General features: G+C 46.7%; 1 protein-coding gene across 12 annotated transcripts in view; it reads right to left on the bottom strand.

Annotated features, from left to right (window-relative positions):
* TNIK (TRAF2 and NCK interacting kinase) overlaps positions 1-15,011 on the bottom strand; it is a 154,269-nt gene that overhangs the window by 73,599 nt on the left and 65,659 nt on the right. For all 12 annotated transcript variants that reach the window (XM_085587353.1, XM_085587345.1, XM_085587348.1 and 9 more), the window contains exon 3: positions 1,641-1,697. In XM_085587353.1, the coding sequence (XP_085443479.1) occupies positions 1,641-1,697 (57 nt within the window). The remainder of the gene's footprint in view (positions 1-1,640; positions 1,698-15,011) is intronic.

Below are 15,011 nucleotides of genomic sequence, written 5' to 3'. Positions count from 1 at the left end.
TACAAGGTGAAGTCTTAGATCAGGGATATCTACTTAAAGATGTGCATGAAATTATTATTGGGCAGTATGAGATTTCAGGTACTTTTCTGTAATATATTTCCTTGGAAGTATTTTAGAACAACTGAATTAAGTGTGGATTCCAAACTGTGTTTGGCCTCAGAGTAATATTTTGATTTCTCAGCTAAAATTCATTCTAACATCAGATTTCATCCCATGGGAATTTCACTGCTATTTATGCCATGGGTTTATGCTTGGTGGGTTTGCCTATTCCCTTGGAGCCTGCTTCCCACAAGAATGAGATAAATGGCATTTGCAGATACTACAAGTAAACAGGAACAAATCTCATCTATGTTTACAGACTAATTTCCACACACCAATTCACCTGTTAGCACCAAAAAAAAAACCTGGATGAAGATCCCGTAACTATTAATAACACACCACAGCATCTAAGGTATTTCAAAACAGATTCCCAAGGCCAGCTGACTGCTTTCACAGAGAGTCATTTCTGTATGTGCTGAGCTCCTGAAAGCTACTAAAACATTAACTCAAAAATTAAGGTGGCTAGATTGTGATTGAGTCCTAGTTTTGAAATGTGTTATTCTAGTAAAAAAAAAAAAAAAAAACAAAGATACAGCACAACAAAACATATTTGTACTCCCAAGCTTGGCATTGTTTCCAGTGCAGGGACTTTGGGAGGGATAGTACTGCAGAAAAAGCATCTTCATGCCACACTCCTAAATGCACCTCTGTTTTTAGATCATAGCAACTCATTTTTTCTTACGTGACAACTGGGAAATGGTGAAACCATCCTTTCCCCTCAGTTTTGTTATTAATTCAATGATTTGTAAATTCTTGGTTCTCAGTCTGACACAAAGTTTCAAAAGAACCACCTTTGAGACCACGGTGGTGTGATTTCTTTCCTTTTTATCAGTAGAATGCACAGGAATTATTCTACTTGCCTCGTGAAGTTATTCATTACAATAATTGCAACATATTTTTGGTGAACAAAAGCTCTTCAGTGAAAATCATGGATGCAGAGAAACAGAAACGAGTTATGAATACACGATCCTGTTGCTACTTTTGACAAGGTCACGTACAATAGGACAAGAGGGAATGGCTTCAAACTGACAGGGGGCAGGGTTAAATGGGATATTGGGAAGAAATTCTTCCCTGTGAGGGTGGTGTGGCTGGCACAGTTTGCCCAGAGAAGCTGTGACTGCCCCATCCCTGGAAGCGTCCAAGGCCAGGTTGGATGGGGCTTAGAGCGGCCTGGGACAATGGAAGGTGTCCCATAGCAGGGATATTGGAACTGGATGATCTTTAAGGTCCCTTCCATCCCAAATCCATTCTATGATTTTCTTCAGAATTTAGGAAGGTATTTGAAAGAGCCAATGCTGGAACCGGATGCTGCTTTGTTTCAGCATGAAGTACTTAATCTCCAAAACTCTTCCAGATGTATTTTTTTCTCACATATTTATTAAAACTAAAACCTCTTAATGGCATGTGTCACATTAAGACAAAGGCAATTTACATCCCAGGAACATCAGTCTTCCACTCACCCCCACACATTATCACACCCCATCCCCTTTCCTCTCTTATCTGTAATTTAAGGATGCAGGAGGAGGAGGAGGATACATTACCCCGGTGACGTCCATAACCTTAATAGCAGCAAGCTGGCCTGTTTTAACATGACGACCCTGCAAAAGAAAAGGGAGAAATTTGTTTTTGGTAATGTTTTCCTCACAGTGAACAATATCCTTAAACAATCTCCTCGCCCTGGCAGCATCCACACATTATTAGTTGTTTTTTTCAAGAGCATCTTCACAGCAGCCATGATGAGAAAGCAATTCCCTCCCCTTCCTCCTGCCACTACAATTAATTAGTACAGGGCCTTCAGTGCTGTATTTTCCTGGCAAACAAGTGCTGGAAATACCCTTTAATGCTCAGCCATGCACAAAAACCCAGCTTGGGGCCTCTCCTGAGCACAGAGCATGACTCGGCTGGAAATGGGCTGCTGGAGCTGAGATGATGGGAATGTGCTGGCTGGGGTACCCACACTGCCTTCAGCCCAGCCAGGTCCCCCCCCTGCTCTCATGGACCTGGGCACACACCAGGGACCCCTGGCCTGCAGGGCACCATCTTCACTCTGGCCAGTAATTTATTTATTTTCAGAAAGACTCGGTTAGCAGGCTAGAGAGGTTTTTACAGTTTTCAGCAACCGAAAAAAAAATCAGCAAATCATTGCAATGAACTGTTTGTTGCACAGTGCTCGACTACATTAATCCTAATGGGAAAATGCCTGGGAGAGATGGTGAAAATATAAAAGAGCTCCAAGTATTTATGAGGTCTTAAACCAACACAACTGCTATCAAGCAAGTCAATTCCCAGCCTTTCCTCCTTTCCTGAGAAATGGCTCACACAACTTCATATCCAAAATGCTCATATCACATCATTCCCACCCCCAACTGCAGGACATGTGCTCTGCTTCCAAACCAGGCAGCCTGAGGAAAAGAGGTTTTTCCTCCAGGAAAGCCAGCAAATGCTGATCCTAACAGGAGAGCTGGGAGGCAAAAGGAAGCATCCCTATTTCCCACTTTATATCCGTATTTACTATGGGAGCTGCCCAAGGCCCCATCTTGTGAGATATGGTGTGGAAGACACAAAGATAATGGCAGCTCCTGCCCTGCAGCACTGATAATTAACACACCAAGGACAGAAACAGCAGCAGAGGCAAAGAGGGGTCAAAGCTGCAGCAGCAGAAACAGGGAAAAATAGAAGCTTTTCCTAAATTGCAGGCTCCTCCTGCCCCCACAGCAGTGTGTGTGTTGATGAGCGGGGGTTTGTGTCAGGTCTCCCAGCCCTCCTGCAGACTGGAGATGGTCTTTCACACCATCTCAGCCCAAGAACCCTAAATTACCAGACATGGGAACCTCTCCCTGGTCCCTCAGGTTTCCAGGCACGGCGCTGGGAAGCAAACCCACGCGCCGGCTGTGGAGCAAGGCAGCATCATCCTCTCCAAATTTATGACTTCACCAGGAAGCCAATTCACCCACCAGGGCTCCTCGCTCATTTATTAACACAATTTATATGTCCTGAGCAAGCCCATGTTTTAGCAGCAGAAAAAGAGCTTTACTTTAAAGAATGTGCAACATAAAAAGTTATAAAACCACAGCCCAGCAGCCCCAGGCTGTGGCTGAAGCATCCCCTGGATGTGGCCGTCGGGAAGGAGGGGCACGTTGCTAGACACCATCTATTTAGACAGCATGATCTGCAGAAACAAATCCTCCTCTTCCTAAATTGGTCCTTGTTGGCTTGCCCAGGAAGTCCCCACATGTACTGACACTTTAATTAAAGCCCACAGAGCACCACCAGGGTAAACACTTGGACCATGGCACGCCCCATCTCCTGTGAGCTGGAGGAGGAGGAGGGAGAAGCAAGCTGGGGCATTCCAAACCATGGATTTAGGAGTTATACCTGCCTTCATGTGATGCATCACCACCTGATTTTGTATTTTAAGGAAATGCCCCAGCTTTGCCATGGTGAAGTGCTCCTGCTTCCCTCAGTACCAGCCAGGGGGAAAGGGATCCCTATGTGGCCACAGCATCCTTCTCCCAGGAATCTGCTGCCTCCTTGTACACCTCCCAAATATTTACAGACAATGGTAACAACTTAATATCGTGTAAGCATTTACCAAAACAAAATAAACCACTTGGAAACATATGTTAATGTAAGCCATGAGGGGCACTTAGTCACGCAAAAATCAGGCGGAGTAGAACCAGTAAGTGTTCACCCTGGGATATTGTAGCAAAGGTTTGCTTTTTCTACAGTTTGTTCACAGTAATGGATTGTAGAGCTTCACCCTGGCAGATGAAGCCATCCGGGGAAAACAGGCATCTCCTCACCAGTCAACAATCCCTTTTAATTCAACCTACTGCCCAGCACTGAGACTAGCTGTGAAACCTTCATAAATAGGCTAGAAAACCCAGTTGATTACCTTACTGCAGATGTCCTTGAATTTGCAATAAAGATACAGACAGGCTGGAGGAAGACACCAAGAACTGGAAGTGAGAGAGATGCAACAGAGGAAATAAATCAACATCCAACCTGTACCTATTAAAAGATGCCATGGGAGCAATAAACCCCTCTCACAGCATCAGCACCTTGGCCACGCAGATTCCAGTGCCTGTGCCCAAAGCCTGGAAGCAAGTCCAGAAGCACCCATGCCCCTGCAGTCTCTCCAAATTATCAGCTGGATCAGGAAGTGGAACCACCATTGCCAAAGCCAAGGCAAGCTGAAACTGGGAATTAATTAATGTCAAGTGTTAAATTGTCCAGTGTTCATTTGTGCTGCTCTAAGAAAGCTACAAAAGAGGACTGGGGTGTCAATATAAGAAAAGCACCAAAAATCTCTGTTGTGATGCTTTTACTTCCTGTGTGTCCTCCAACCCCCAAAACTTGTTGCTTTTTCCTTTAAACCACCACCTCAACAGTGTTTTTTTCCTTTAAACCATCACACACCATCAGCCACCATCCATCCAAAAACCACCTTAAGACTGAGCCCTACTCCTGCTCCTCTGCTCAACTTTGCCTCCTCAACACCAAAGATGTGGCTCAGAACAGGCAAGAAGTGTTGTGATTCAAAGAAAATCCCCACTTTGTCAAAAGTCCTCCATTTTGGTGCCCCCATGGGCATGCTGGAAAGGATACATCTGCTTGGTGGTGGCTGGTGGGTGGTGAGCTGCTTCTCTGCTCGTAGAGAAGAGCCAGAGGTGCACAGGAACCAGGATCACTGCCCAAGACCAACCTTCCACCACATCCCACCACCACCCCCGTCCTGCTGCAGGGCTCCAACTCCTGCATAGCACCACCTTTGCTTTGGATGCAACCATGGGTTTTCCCAATGTTCCCTCCTCACTCACGTGGGATGGCGACTGAACCTCCAAAACACAAGGAGAGGAAGGGAAGAGGTCTCCAAAAGGAATTTGGTTGCCCCATGCTGGCTGTTCACAGTCAGCACTGCAAGGTTTGCAGCAGCACTGCCAGCACCAGCTGGGGTACAGCTCCCAGAGGCCCAAACACACCAACATCCTCCAGCATCTCTTTCCCAAGGCAGGTTCTGCCTCTGGCTCTTCAACTCCGTGAATTCAGCACAGTTACACTGATGGCTACAATGGCATAAAACATACAGAGGAAAACTGAGCTACTAAAGCATTCCCCCCTCTCCAGATTCGCTGTCGATGTTCACATGGGCACAGACCCACATTTCAGCCTCAGGATTATTCAAGCATGATCTTCAAAGCTGCCACAGTTTTTAATTGAACATCCATCTGAGCATAAATTCATGCTCCTAATTACTCTCAAAATGTTATATCAACTATCACTAACTTGATAATGTCAAGTATTAAGACTAATTTCTACAAATGAAGCAAGCACCACGAGTTTTTTCTTCAAAGGTTGTGGTCCTCACACTCCATAAAGTGTAATGGACCAGCACACAATCAGAACATTGGTAAATGCTTTTAAACATCAATTGATGCACTCAGGCATTATGTTTACTAAACAAATAAACCCTGGCCTCAATATCAGCCTTTGTAGAGAACAACAGCATATCCTGGCCCAAAACTGAAGTCCACATTTTAAGGACAGAAAGAGGATGATTGATTGTTGCTTTTTTAAATTTTCCTTGCACAAGCATGGATTTCACCTCTAAGCAAAAACTGCAGCTTCTGTACCCAGAAATGTATTCCATCATATTTACTTAACTTGTGCTGTCGGCTTTTATTCATCCAACAAAATAAATGACCCACCACCTGCTGCAGCCAGTGGGACACAATCATAATTGTCACTTTGCTGGGAAATGCAGAGCTCCTATTTCCTTTTGCCAGGCAGAGCAACATCTCTTATACTTCCCAGCCTGGACATGCAGCCTCCAATGCCCCATGCATTCAAAATCCCCACTGCAGCCACTTAATGGAGTAACCATGTTGTATGCCCGGTGTTTCACAGCAAAACACTTACAATCCAACCAATTTTGCACTGCCTTTAGTAATGCTGCATGTAAATATTAATATTAGTGGGATTAGATGAAATTCCCACATGCACAGCCCTGCTGGGACCAGACCAGCAGGGTCTGACAGCCCTCACCACTGAGGAACACTGTGTCTCATACAGAAATCTCTGTGAACTGGGACAAACAACAAAAAGTCTCATAAAAGTCCAGATATCACCACACTTCGGCAGCAGAGAAGACTCCCAAATAAATTTCTTCAATTTCATTTCTGTTACAGTTAAAATACTGAGCCTGGTGCCAGCAGCCCAACCACCACCCTTTCTACTGTCCAACCCCTGCCTCCAAACCCAGCACATCCTCAGCACCATCACATCCTGCATATTTTTCCTACAACAAGCACAGGACACCAGAGATTTTACCAGGTTAGAAGTCACCAGATCACTTTTTTGTGTCCAGGTGTAATTTTTGGTAAAGTGCAACAAAAAACTCTTTGCCCAGCCCTACTTCTGCACATGACACCATTCAAGGTGTCCACTGGTGAGACTCAGCTCCTCCAGATTCTGCTTCAGCATCCAAGACCTTCTGCAGTTAAGATCTCCTGGGATGGGCCAGAACCTCTCACAGCTCCATGGTCTAGGTCCTGCCAGTTCCTTGTTTTCCTGTAGTTCAAGGCAATCCAGGGACTCAGTCCAAGATTTTTAGCATGAAGGCACTTCAGCACTAATGCACTGAAAAATGCAATTTTTCCTGGGAGAAAGAGCTCTGCCTTCTGACAGGAGCTGGGAAGCTGAACTGCCATCCTGCTGTACATTACACCATTTTATAGCACCTGGAATGATTTGTTCTCAGCTTTTACAGAGTACAGGCACATTTATGTACTTGGTTTCCCATTGAAAGCAATCTTGAGGGTGCCAGAATCCTCTCTCCAACTAGTCTGAGGGGCTAAAATACTTACTGATATACAAAATAGGCTTATTTTAGGGTGAAAATTCAGCAATCTCCAAAACAAGCTGTCTAAAAATGACGTGCACAAGCTTTGCACTTGGTTTACAGATCTCTTCAAATACATCTGAAATAAATCCATGTATCTGAGAAGGTAGTTAAAACATTGGAGGCCAGCATAAGAAAAATTGAGTCATGTAACAGGATGGGGAAAATGTTTATTTTAACAAAGAGTAACATATCTCTTTGATTAAAACAGAGCCATCATGGGCCAAACCTTATTGTTGCTGCCTGCACTTAACTCCAGGACTGGGAGGGGGATTTCAAGCCAGTGGGGACTCAGGACATCCCTGCAGACTGGGGACCAAGCCCTCACCCTGCCCAGGGATTCAGCCCCATCTCTGCTTTACTACAGCAGGAGCTGACCACAGCAGCAGTCTCCTTCCTTCCCTCCTCACCCTTCCATCTCTCCATCATTTCCTGGGCTACAAACAGATTTGCAGAGCTTCAGAGTGATCCCACTGCCCCAAGGCACTAAAGGAGCATGACTGACTTGTTGAAGTTCCTTTCCACCTGGGGCAAACTCCACTTGAACCTGCCCCCCTTTCCCCAGACGTCAGCACTCTGCAAATGGCATCCTCCAATACACATGGCACACCTGAAACTCCAAGGCTTTGACACCAGACATGGAAAAGCTAAGAAAAACAAAAGAAGCTGCATCCAGTGTTTGACATCTCGCTTGGTGGCCAGGTGAGGCTCCAGAGTCACTCCTCTGCTCTCCTGAGCTCTCCTGCAGAACACTCATTTGAGCACAGATCTTCACCCCTGCCCAGCCTGCTACCCTCCTTTGGGCTATTTCTGGAGAGCAGAAGACCCTTCACTGGGAGGGACAAACATAAATTTCACCCACAGCCAATCCTCCCCTTATACCTGTCATCTTTTCCAAGGTTTTGAAGAATAAAATAATGAAAATAATTCAAAAAACTCAAAGAGAAACAAAGTGGATTTTTTTTCTTTGTTTGGTGCTTAGCTGGGCATTTTTATTAGTATTTCAGTTTGGACTGAACAACCAGAGCTTCCCATTGGAAAAGCCTAACTCTGCTCCTAGCACAGATGCCTGTAATTGCAGAGGGCCAAGCTAATGCTCTGTGCTGACCCAACAGAGCTGAACTTTAGACTGAAGTGTTTTCCAATCCTCTGTATCAATCCAAGCTCTGATCAGGACCCTGCAGCTCGCAGAGCTGCAATTCCATTACTGCAGCTCCACAATAGCTCTGACGTTAAAGAAGGCAGGATTATTAGATTAACAAACTAAATTGTTAAATTAGCATATTATTCATCTCCAGAAATAACATGCACTACAGCCTATAGGTGAGCAAGACTACAGTTTTATGTTCCCTATATAATGGAAACACATCTCTTAGGCCAGTGCTTGTACTTATTCCATCCTCTATCCCTCTTGTAGCTCCAGTGAGGCTGGATACTCCCACCTCCAGCTCAGGAAGAAGCAGGTTTCCCTCTTCCATGGATAAAACCATTGCCTTAAGTAGTCCAAAATCAGCATCAGAGAGCTGAATCTTTCCAGAAGCTTCTGCAGATGGTTCCTCTAGATATGGCCTGCCCCATTTCTAATTTCCACCCAGGGAAGAACACTGGTTAGAAAGCCTGTCCCCCCTCTCTGTGCAACCATTCAGCACCAGCACACTGGGCATGACAGGCTGTGCATCTCCTCCATGGTCACACCAAGGACTGTGACAGATTTTACTCACAAGTGTTTGAAGATGCAGCTTTTGAAGGTCTGCTCTTCATGGTCACAGTAAACCCTGCAGAAGAGCAGATTTCAAGGTGTTTCTGCACTTGTCAGGGCTTTCCCAGAACCCAGGAACAAAGGTTCCTGGAAAGGGAAAGGGAGGTCAAAGCCTCAACAAGAGCAGGTCTAGGCTGGAAGAGGAGGGGGCTGAGCACCACAGCAGGGAGCAGAGAGATGGAGATCATCAACAGAATATACACCAAAAGTGGGTTTTAGGAGCAGCCTATGGAAACCTGAGGCACCAAAGGACTGAGCAGACATGCTCCTGACCAAGAGTAATGTATATATAAAAAAACCCAAAAGGACAAGCAGTGTCTCAGGAAAATATTCACTGAGTTGGTCCCACACTGAAGGCAGCAGGATTTGAGAGAGTAATCAGTGGGATGAAGGAAAGGGATGCCACCATTTACCACTGAGCCCCATGCAGCCTCCCCAGGCCCTCTGTGAGCATTCCCAGATCCATCACGGGGCAATCCCCACGGCTCTCTGCCAAGGGGAGCAGCCCATCACCTGCAGCCCATCAGGCAAGGAGGGCAGCAGCCAGCCTTGGGGTGCTCCTTCCCCTCCCACACAGCCTGTCCTCCCTTTGCCCCAGCTCCTCTGCAAGTGCACATTTTCACAGCTAAAGGGAGGCAGCACAGCCTGTTCCCAACAACGTGAGTTCATGACAGCCATGTTATTACCACCCCTTAACACCCCCACTGTGCTTCTGTTTCACGTCGCTGCCTATTCAACACTGCAGAATTCATAACTAAAATTAAATCTGCCTTTAGGAGACCCACGAGGCACCCTTTCACAGAGGCCACGTCCTGAGAGCAGCACCAGGTTTCCTCCCAGTGGGAAGCACTGAGCCATGCAGGGAGCACTGCCTGGACCACCCAGTGCTCTCAAGAGAGATGCCTGGCTCCCAAGGAAGAGCCAGCCTCCTCCAATGGGCCAGGCTAGCCACAGCTGGCACCTTCCTAGCAGAGCACGGCTGCCTGGCATCTGAGAGTGCCACCACAGACCTGGCCAGGTCTGGGCTGCAGCAGGAAGCTGTCACATCTGCAGAATGCCAGGCAGATCCCCATTTCCACACGCTTTTGCTGTCTGCAACACACAGCCACCCATTTCTGCCTGGTCCCAGGGCACCTAGGCTTTACTGTGGCCACAACCACTTCAGCTTCAACATTCAAACCCAAACTCCAGCATGAGCCCAGCATCTTCAGGCACCAGATCCCACCACAGATGAAGCAGGCTCTGTGCAGGACACAGGAAAAGGCATCCCAGGGCACCAGGGATGTAATGTAATGATTGGGGCTGCTCATGACTTCAGACCAAAAGCTCAGGATGAGAATGAGCTGCTGCACCCAGAGCTCAGGGGCACCAGCATAGTCTGGTCATACAACACTGTCTGCTTTGGCAGCTGCTGCTATTTCTTCTGTACTTGCAAGAAAAATAATTCCCTTCAAAAGAGATTGTTCCTAACCTGCTCCCTGCTGCAGGGCAGACAGGGCTTAGTGCCTGCAAATGTGTGCTGCTGCCTCCCGTGGCAATCCATCCCAGAACACCTGTGGACGGTAACCCTCAGTCTCCTCAGGTTTTTGGTACCCCATTTATTTGTCCCACACATTAAACAGCTGCTTTTGAACATCTGAACTGTCACCTGCTCTTTAAGCCATTCCCCACATCAGTAACTGTATTGCAAACTGAGTTTTAAAAATGGCCCTTCTGGAAAAAACACCACACACATTGATGAAAATGGAGTTTCTGGAAACACCTCTGCAGTGCCATCTGCTTGACTTCGGCTCTAGTTTCATAGTAGCAAGATCCAATTTTGGAGGTGGTATGTGAAGTGCAAGGTGATTTTTCAACAAACAGCAGCAAGGGAGAACCACTTTCTGTGAACCTGAGTGCTTGGCATCCTCTCTGGCAGCAGGGATGGACAGCACTGGTGGCAGGAGACAGCAACAGGGGAACCAGGTAACACAGAGGCATCTGTTTGTTTTTTGTTTTTTGAGTTTTTTTTGTGGCTATGTAAAGAAAAGTGAATGAGAAGGAAAGCCCAATATTTGTGGTGTTTTCCTGCCATTTAATTCAGGAAATGTAAGTCTATGGCTGTCAATGGCTTTTCATTAAGGGATTCCACTGCATTTCACTGACTTGCCAATGGCACAAACCAACCGTGTCCATGTGCCCATGAATCACCCCAGCTGACTGAGCAGCCCAGCCTGCTCTCCCAGCCATGTTTTTCCTGTTCCCTGTGTTTCTCCATGTAACTGCAGGGCAGAACTCTTCTATCTCAGCTCACAGCACAGTGTAGCTGTCCATGCTACCCCACATGCCCCCACAGCCCTGATTCTCCACAGACGTGGTGGCCCAGGATGAGATCCCACCACGGATCTCTCTGGACACCTCAGCAGAGGTTATCAGGTGGGGCTTTCATCTCTGTCACCTCCACCTGTTCCACGGCTCCCTGCTTGTAGAAAGGAGCCTAAACACAAATCCACCAAGTTCATCTGTGCACCAACCCTAACCCTCCAAATCCAGTAGAAATTTGGGGACTTCTGAGGTCCAGTCCCAATGATGGTAACAGCTGAACATGCCCACCATGACCAGGATTTATGTACAGTGGTTCAAGCACCCTGAACCACTTTCTCAGCAAGACATCCTTACAACCCTTCCACTGCCTGCCTTTTTGAGCCTTTCCAGTCCTGCAAACCCTTGGATCAGCACAGATCTAATCCCCTTGATTCAGGCCCACGTGGCAAGGCTGACTGGCACCTGAGCCAATTCATACACTCAGGCTTCACTCATTCATCAATCGTGAGCTGACTCCAAGTCCCTGTCTCTGGGTGGTAGAAGTAACAAAAACAAGCTGATAAAGGTACTTACATTTTATGGGGCTTAGGAGGAAATGCCACAGCTGCCAGAAGGTCTCACATATATCTCTTGGGTGATTGAGGTCGTAGTGTGAGGAAAATGAGTGTAAGGATGACATAAATAACCCCAGATCTTCTTCTGTGGAGGGCTGAGGTGCTCCCCTAATCCCAATGACTTTGTAACTCAAGATACTGCAGACCCTGTGTTGCACATTTCTCCATCTATGTCAGCTCAAATATCAATTTTAGACCTCACATACTTGAAGGCAGATGGACATCACACTGCCTTTCATCCAGAATTGCCTCCAGGCTTTTTGTCTGCCCTGAGCAGCCTTGACAACTTATTGTCCATCCCATCTACCCCGAGTCACTTACTGTCAGGAGTCAATAAACATTTTGCAGTGCCTGTGTTCCACTGATTTAAAAGACCCAGCCATGCCTAGAGCAATCCTCTGTGACATACATACTAATTTGGCTGCACAGGGAGGCATCAAAGCTTTCACGTTGTCCAATGTTTCAAGCAAGTCAGGTATTGAGTAGCAGAAGTTTAGAACAGCTTATTGGAAAAGGGAGGCTGATGAATGACACACAGACCCCTTCACCATTGTGTTTGCTTTGTCTGTGACGTGTGCACTTGCTGCTTTGTCTGGGATAAAGATGGGATTTTTGGCTCTGCTGCAGAACAGCCCCTCTGTGGCTCACCCTCTAAGCCAGCCTTGAGGGCTGGGATCAACAGCGTCGATCAGTGGATTAAACTACTCTGCTTCTACAGCTTCTCCATTTCCAAGCCTCCTCTCTCAAGCAGGATTTCCTACCCTTGCACTGGCAAGGAAAAGCTTTTCTATGAAGCAGTAAGGCAGCCAGGTCACTGCCTTTCCCTGCAAAACAGACCTGATGTGCGTGGCAAAGGACCCTCCTCCCAGGACAGCCAGGTCCTCATTTCCCTGCAAAATAGAGAAACTGTGGTGCAAGGGCTCCTCCAGGAAAGGAGTGAGCCCTAAAAGACCCCACAAACCAGCAGACCCTCCCCTGCCCTGCACACAACCCCCATCCATCCTTTCCACAAGGCAGCACAGCAGAGAGGGGCTTTAGCCAGGGATTTGAAAGCACGGAGAAGAGGAGGAGTTGGGATTAGCAGGGGAAGGTTAAGCCAGTAGCAGGGATTGCATGGGAACAGCACAGCTCAGGAGTGAGTGGGAGGAAGCCAGAAAGGACCGTGTGTCCCTGCCACCTTCAGCACTTGGGGACATGAGGGACGAGCCCAGCACTGGCACAGCAGGTCACTATTTGGCAATTCTGGGACTGCAGCCACTGCCTGATGTGGTTATCAAGGCAGGAGGGCTCTCCAGCCATTAAGGGCCCTGCTTAGAGAGCAATAACACGTACAGACACAAATCGATGGTGTACAGTTTGAAGGAACCGACTGAAGGCTATGGATTTTACTCACAGTTATTTGCAAAGTGGAACAAAGCAGCCAAAAAAGCTCTCAAAGCAGCCCAAAAAGCTGCCTGCAGGAACGTGGGCAGCTCACGAAGGCTGCCTGCAGCTTTGCAGGGAGAACACATATGGGCAGGGGGTGATGGCCTTTTATTCCACTGGATAAAGATCTTAGTGGAAATCTGAAAAGCTTGGCGTGAGACCTCATCCACAGCTAATCCACACAGACTATGCCATGCTGTAGGCACGCCAGGAAGGAACCAAGGCCAGGCACTGCACTGAGTCACGCCACAAACCTGCAATTTCAGCTGTACTAAGAGAAAGAAACTGGTAAGATACAGCTTTAGAAGCATCACTCTGGACCAGCTGCATCCTGCTCCTACCTAAAGGCAGCTCAGGCCACCCAGAAATCCCATTCCCTACAGCCAGGACAACACCACTCCTGCCAGGGCTTTTAACCCTTTCCCAGTAGGATCAATGCTTGCTAAGCACCAGAAATCACCAATAGTTACAGGCAGATTCATATTAAAAAGCTCTTTCATTTTCAAGGTCTTTCCCCTCAGTAGGAGCTGGCTGTCAGAGAAAATGCAGGTTTGGTTTTGCTGCTTGCTATTCAGGGACTGCTCACCTCTAACTGGGTGGGAAAAGGTCATTTGTAGAAGCCACCACCATGCAAGAACAGGAAAGGACCTCCCTGCATTTCCCCATGGGGAAAAACCCCAACCTGTCAGTTTGTCCAATCCTTCAAACACACATTCAGGGGTAAGTTTTGGTATACACTGACCAGGGAGTATAAATTTCCTTTACATCGGAGCCTTGATTGAGTTAATGCTGATTTTTAAGTGCACTGTGGAGTCTTAAAGTCCAAGAAAGGATAGAAAGCACAGCCTGTGATGTGTGGTGTGAGATAATTTCCTGGGATGCAAGGCCAAGGCCAAAGCAAGCAGAGGGATGCTATTCCTGGATCCCCACCAAGTGCTCTTGACCTTGGGTGAGAGTCTGGGCTCTCTGCTGCTCAATGTTATCCCCCAGTAAAATGGGCAAAATAATACTAGTTACCCCATAAAGATGATGCAAGTGGGTGATGCCATATTACAAAAAGCCTCCAAAGCCTTGCCTAAGTGCAGAGACATGTTAGTGAATATCAGGAATTGTTCCTCACACAGCCATACCCTGCATTCACACTTTCAAACAACAGCAGTCTATCAATTCTTAATTATTTTTTTTCTAGAGCAAAGGGCTTTTGTTTTACCAGAAGACTTAACAAGGAAAAATAAATCCAACAAAATTTCTTTACATTTTTAATTCAAATGCTTCTACACAGCATTTCCACAAGACTGCTTAAAAAGTGTAATTAAAAACTGATCTGCTTCACAAGATGACTCAGGCTTCTGCAGCTTCAACCCTGGCCTCAGCCATCTCTGCCAGTGCAGCACTGACTGTCTCCAATCAGTACACAGTGAGCTGCCAGCTTTATGAGAGAACAGAGGAAGGTTCCCTTAAATGTGAAGGGTAAAAGATAAAATTCAATTATTATCACCCAATTTCTGACCAGCATCAGGGAGGAAATGAGCAGCCTGTGAGAGCAAAAGATCAACCCCTTTTCTAATGCCCTAAAAAACAATGCAAAGCCCACGGACAGATGTGTTTTTCTGCACAAATGCCATCATAAATGTAACCTGCTCCTTTGCCTTTGGAGCAGAAAACTGACTTGTCAGATCGCCTGGTATTTCTCATCCCTCCCACAGCTGTAGCTCAGCAGGACACACCGGCTGCAGAAATATCACCCTGGGATTTAGTTTCTAATTTTTCCACGGACACCACATTTCCCAGAGGGAGCTACAAGATGTGCTTGGCCCTTCTTTTGTTGTTGATGTTGTTTCAGTAATCACAGAATTGTTTAGGTTGGAAAAGACCTTTAAGGCCAACGAGTCCAACTGTAAACCTTACC

The sequence above is a fragment of the Lonchura striata genome, chromosome 9 (assembly GCF_050655825.1).
Source record: "Lonchura striata isolate lonStrDom1 chromosome 9, ASM5065582v1, whole genome shotgun sequence".
NCBI classification, from domain to species: domain Eukaryota; kingdom Metazoa; phylum Chordata; class Aves; order Passeriformes; family Estrildidae; genus Lonchura; species Lonchura striata.
Note: the sequence above shows the minus strand (reverse complement) of the source record. Positions and strands in the feature narration are given on the sequence as shown.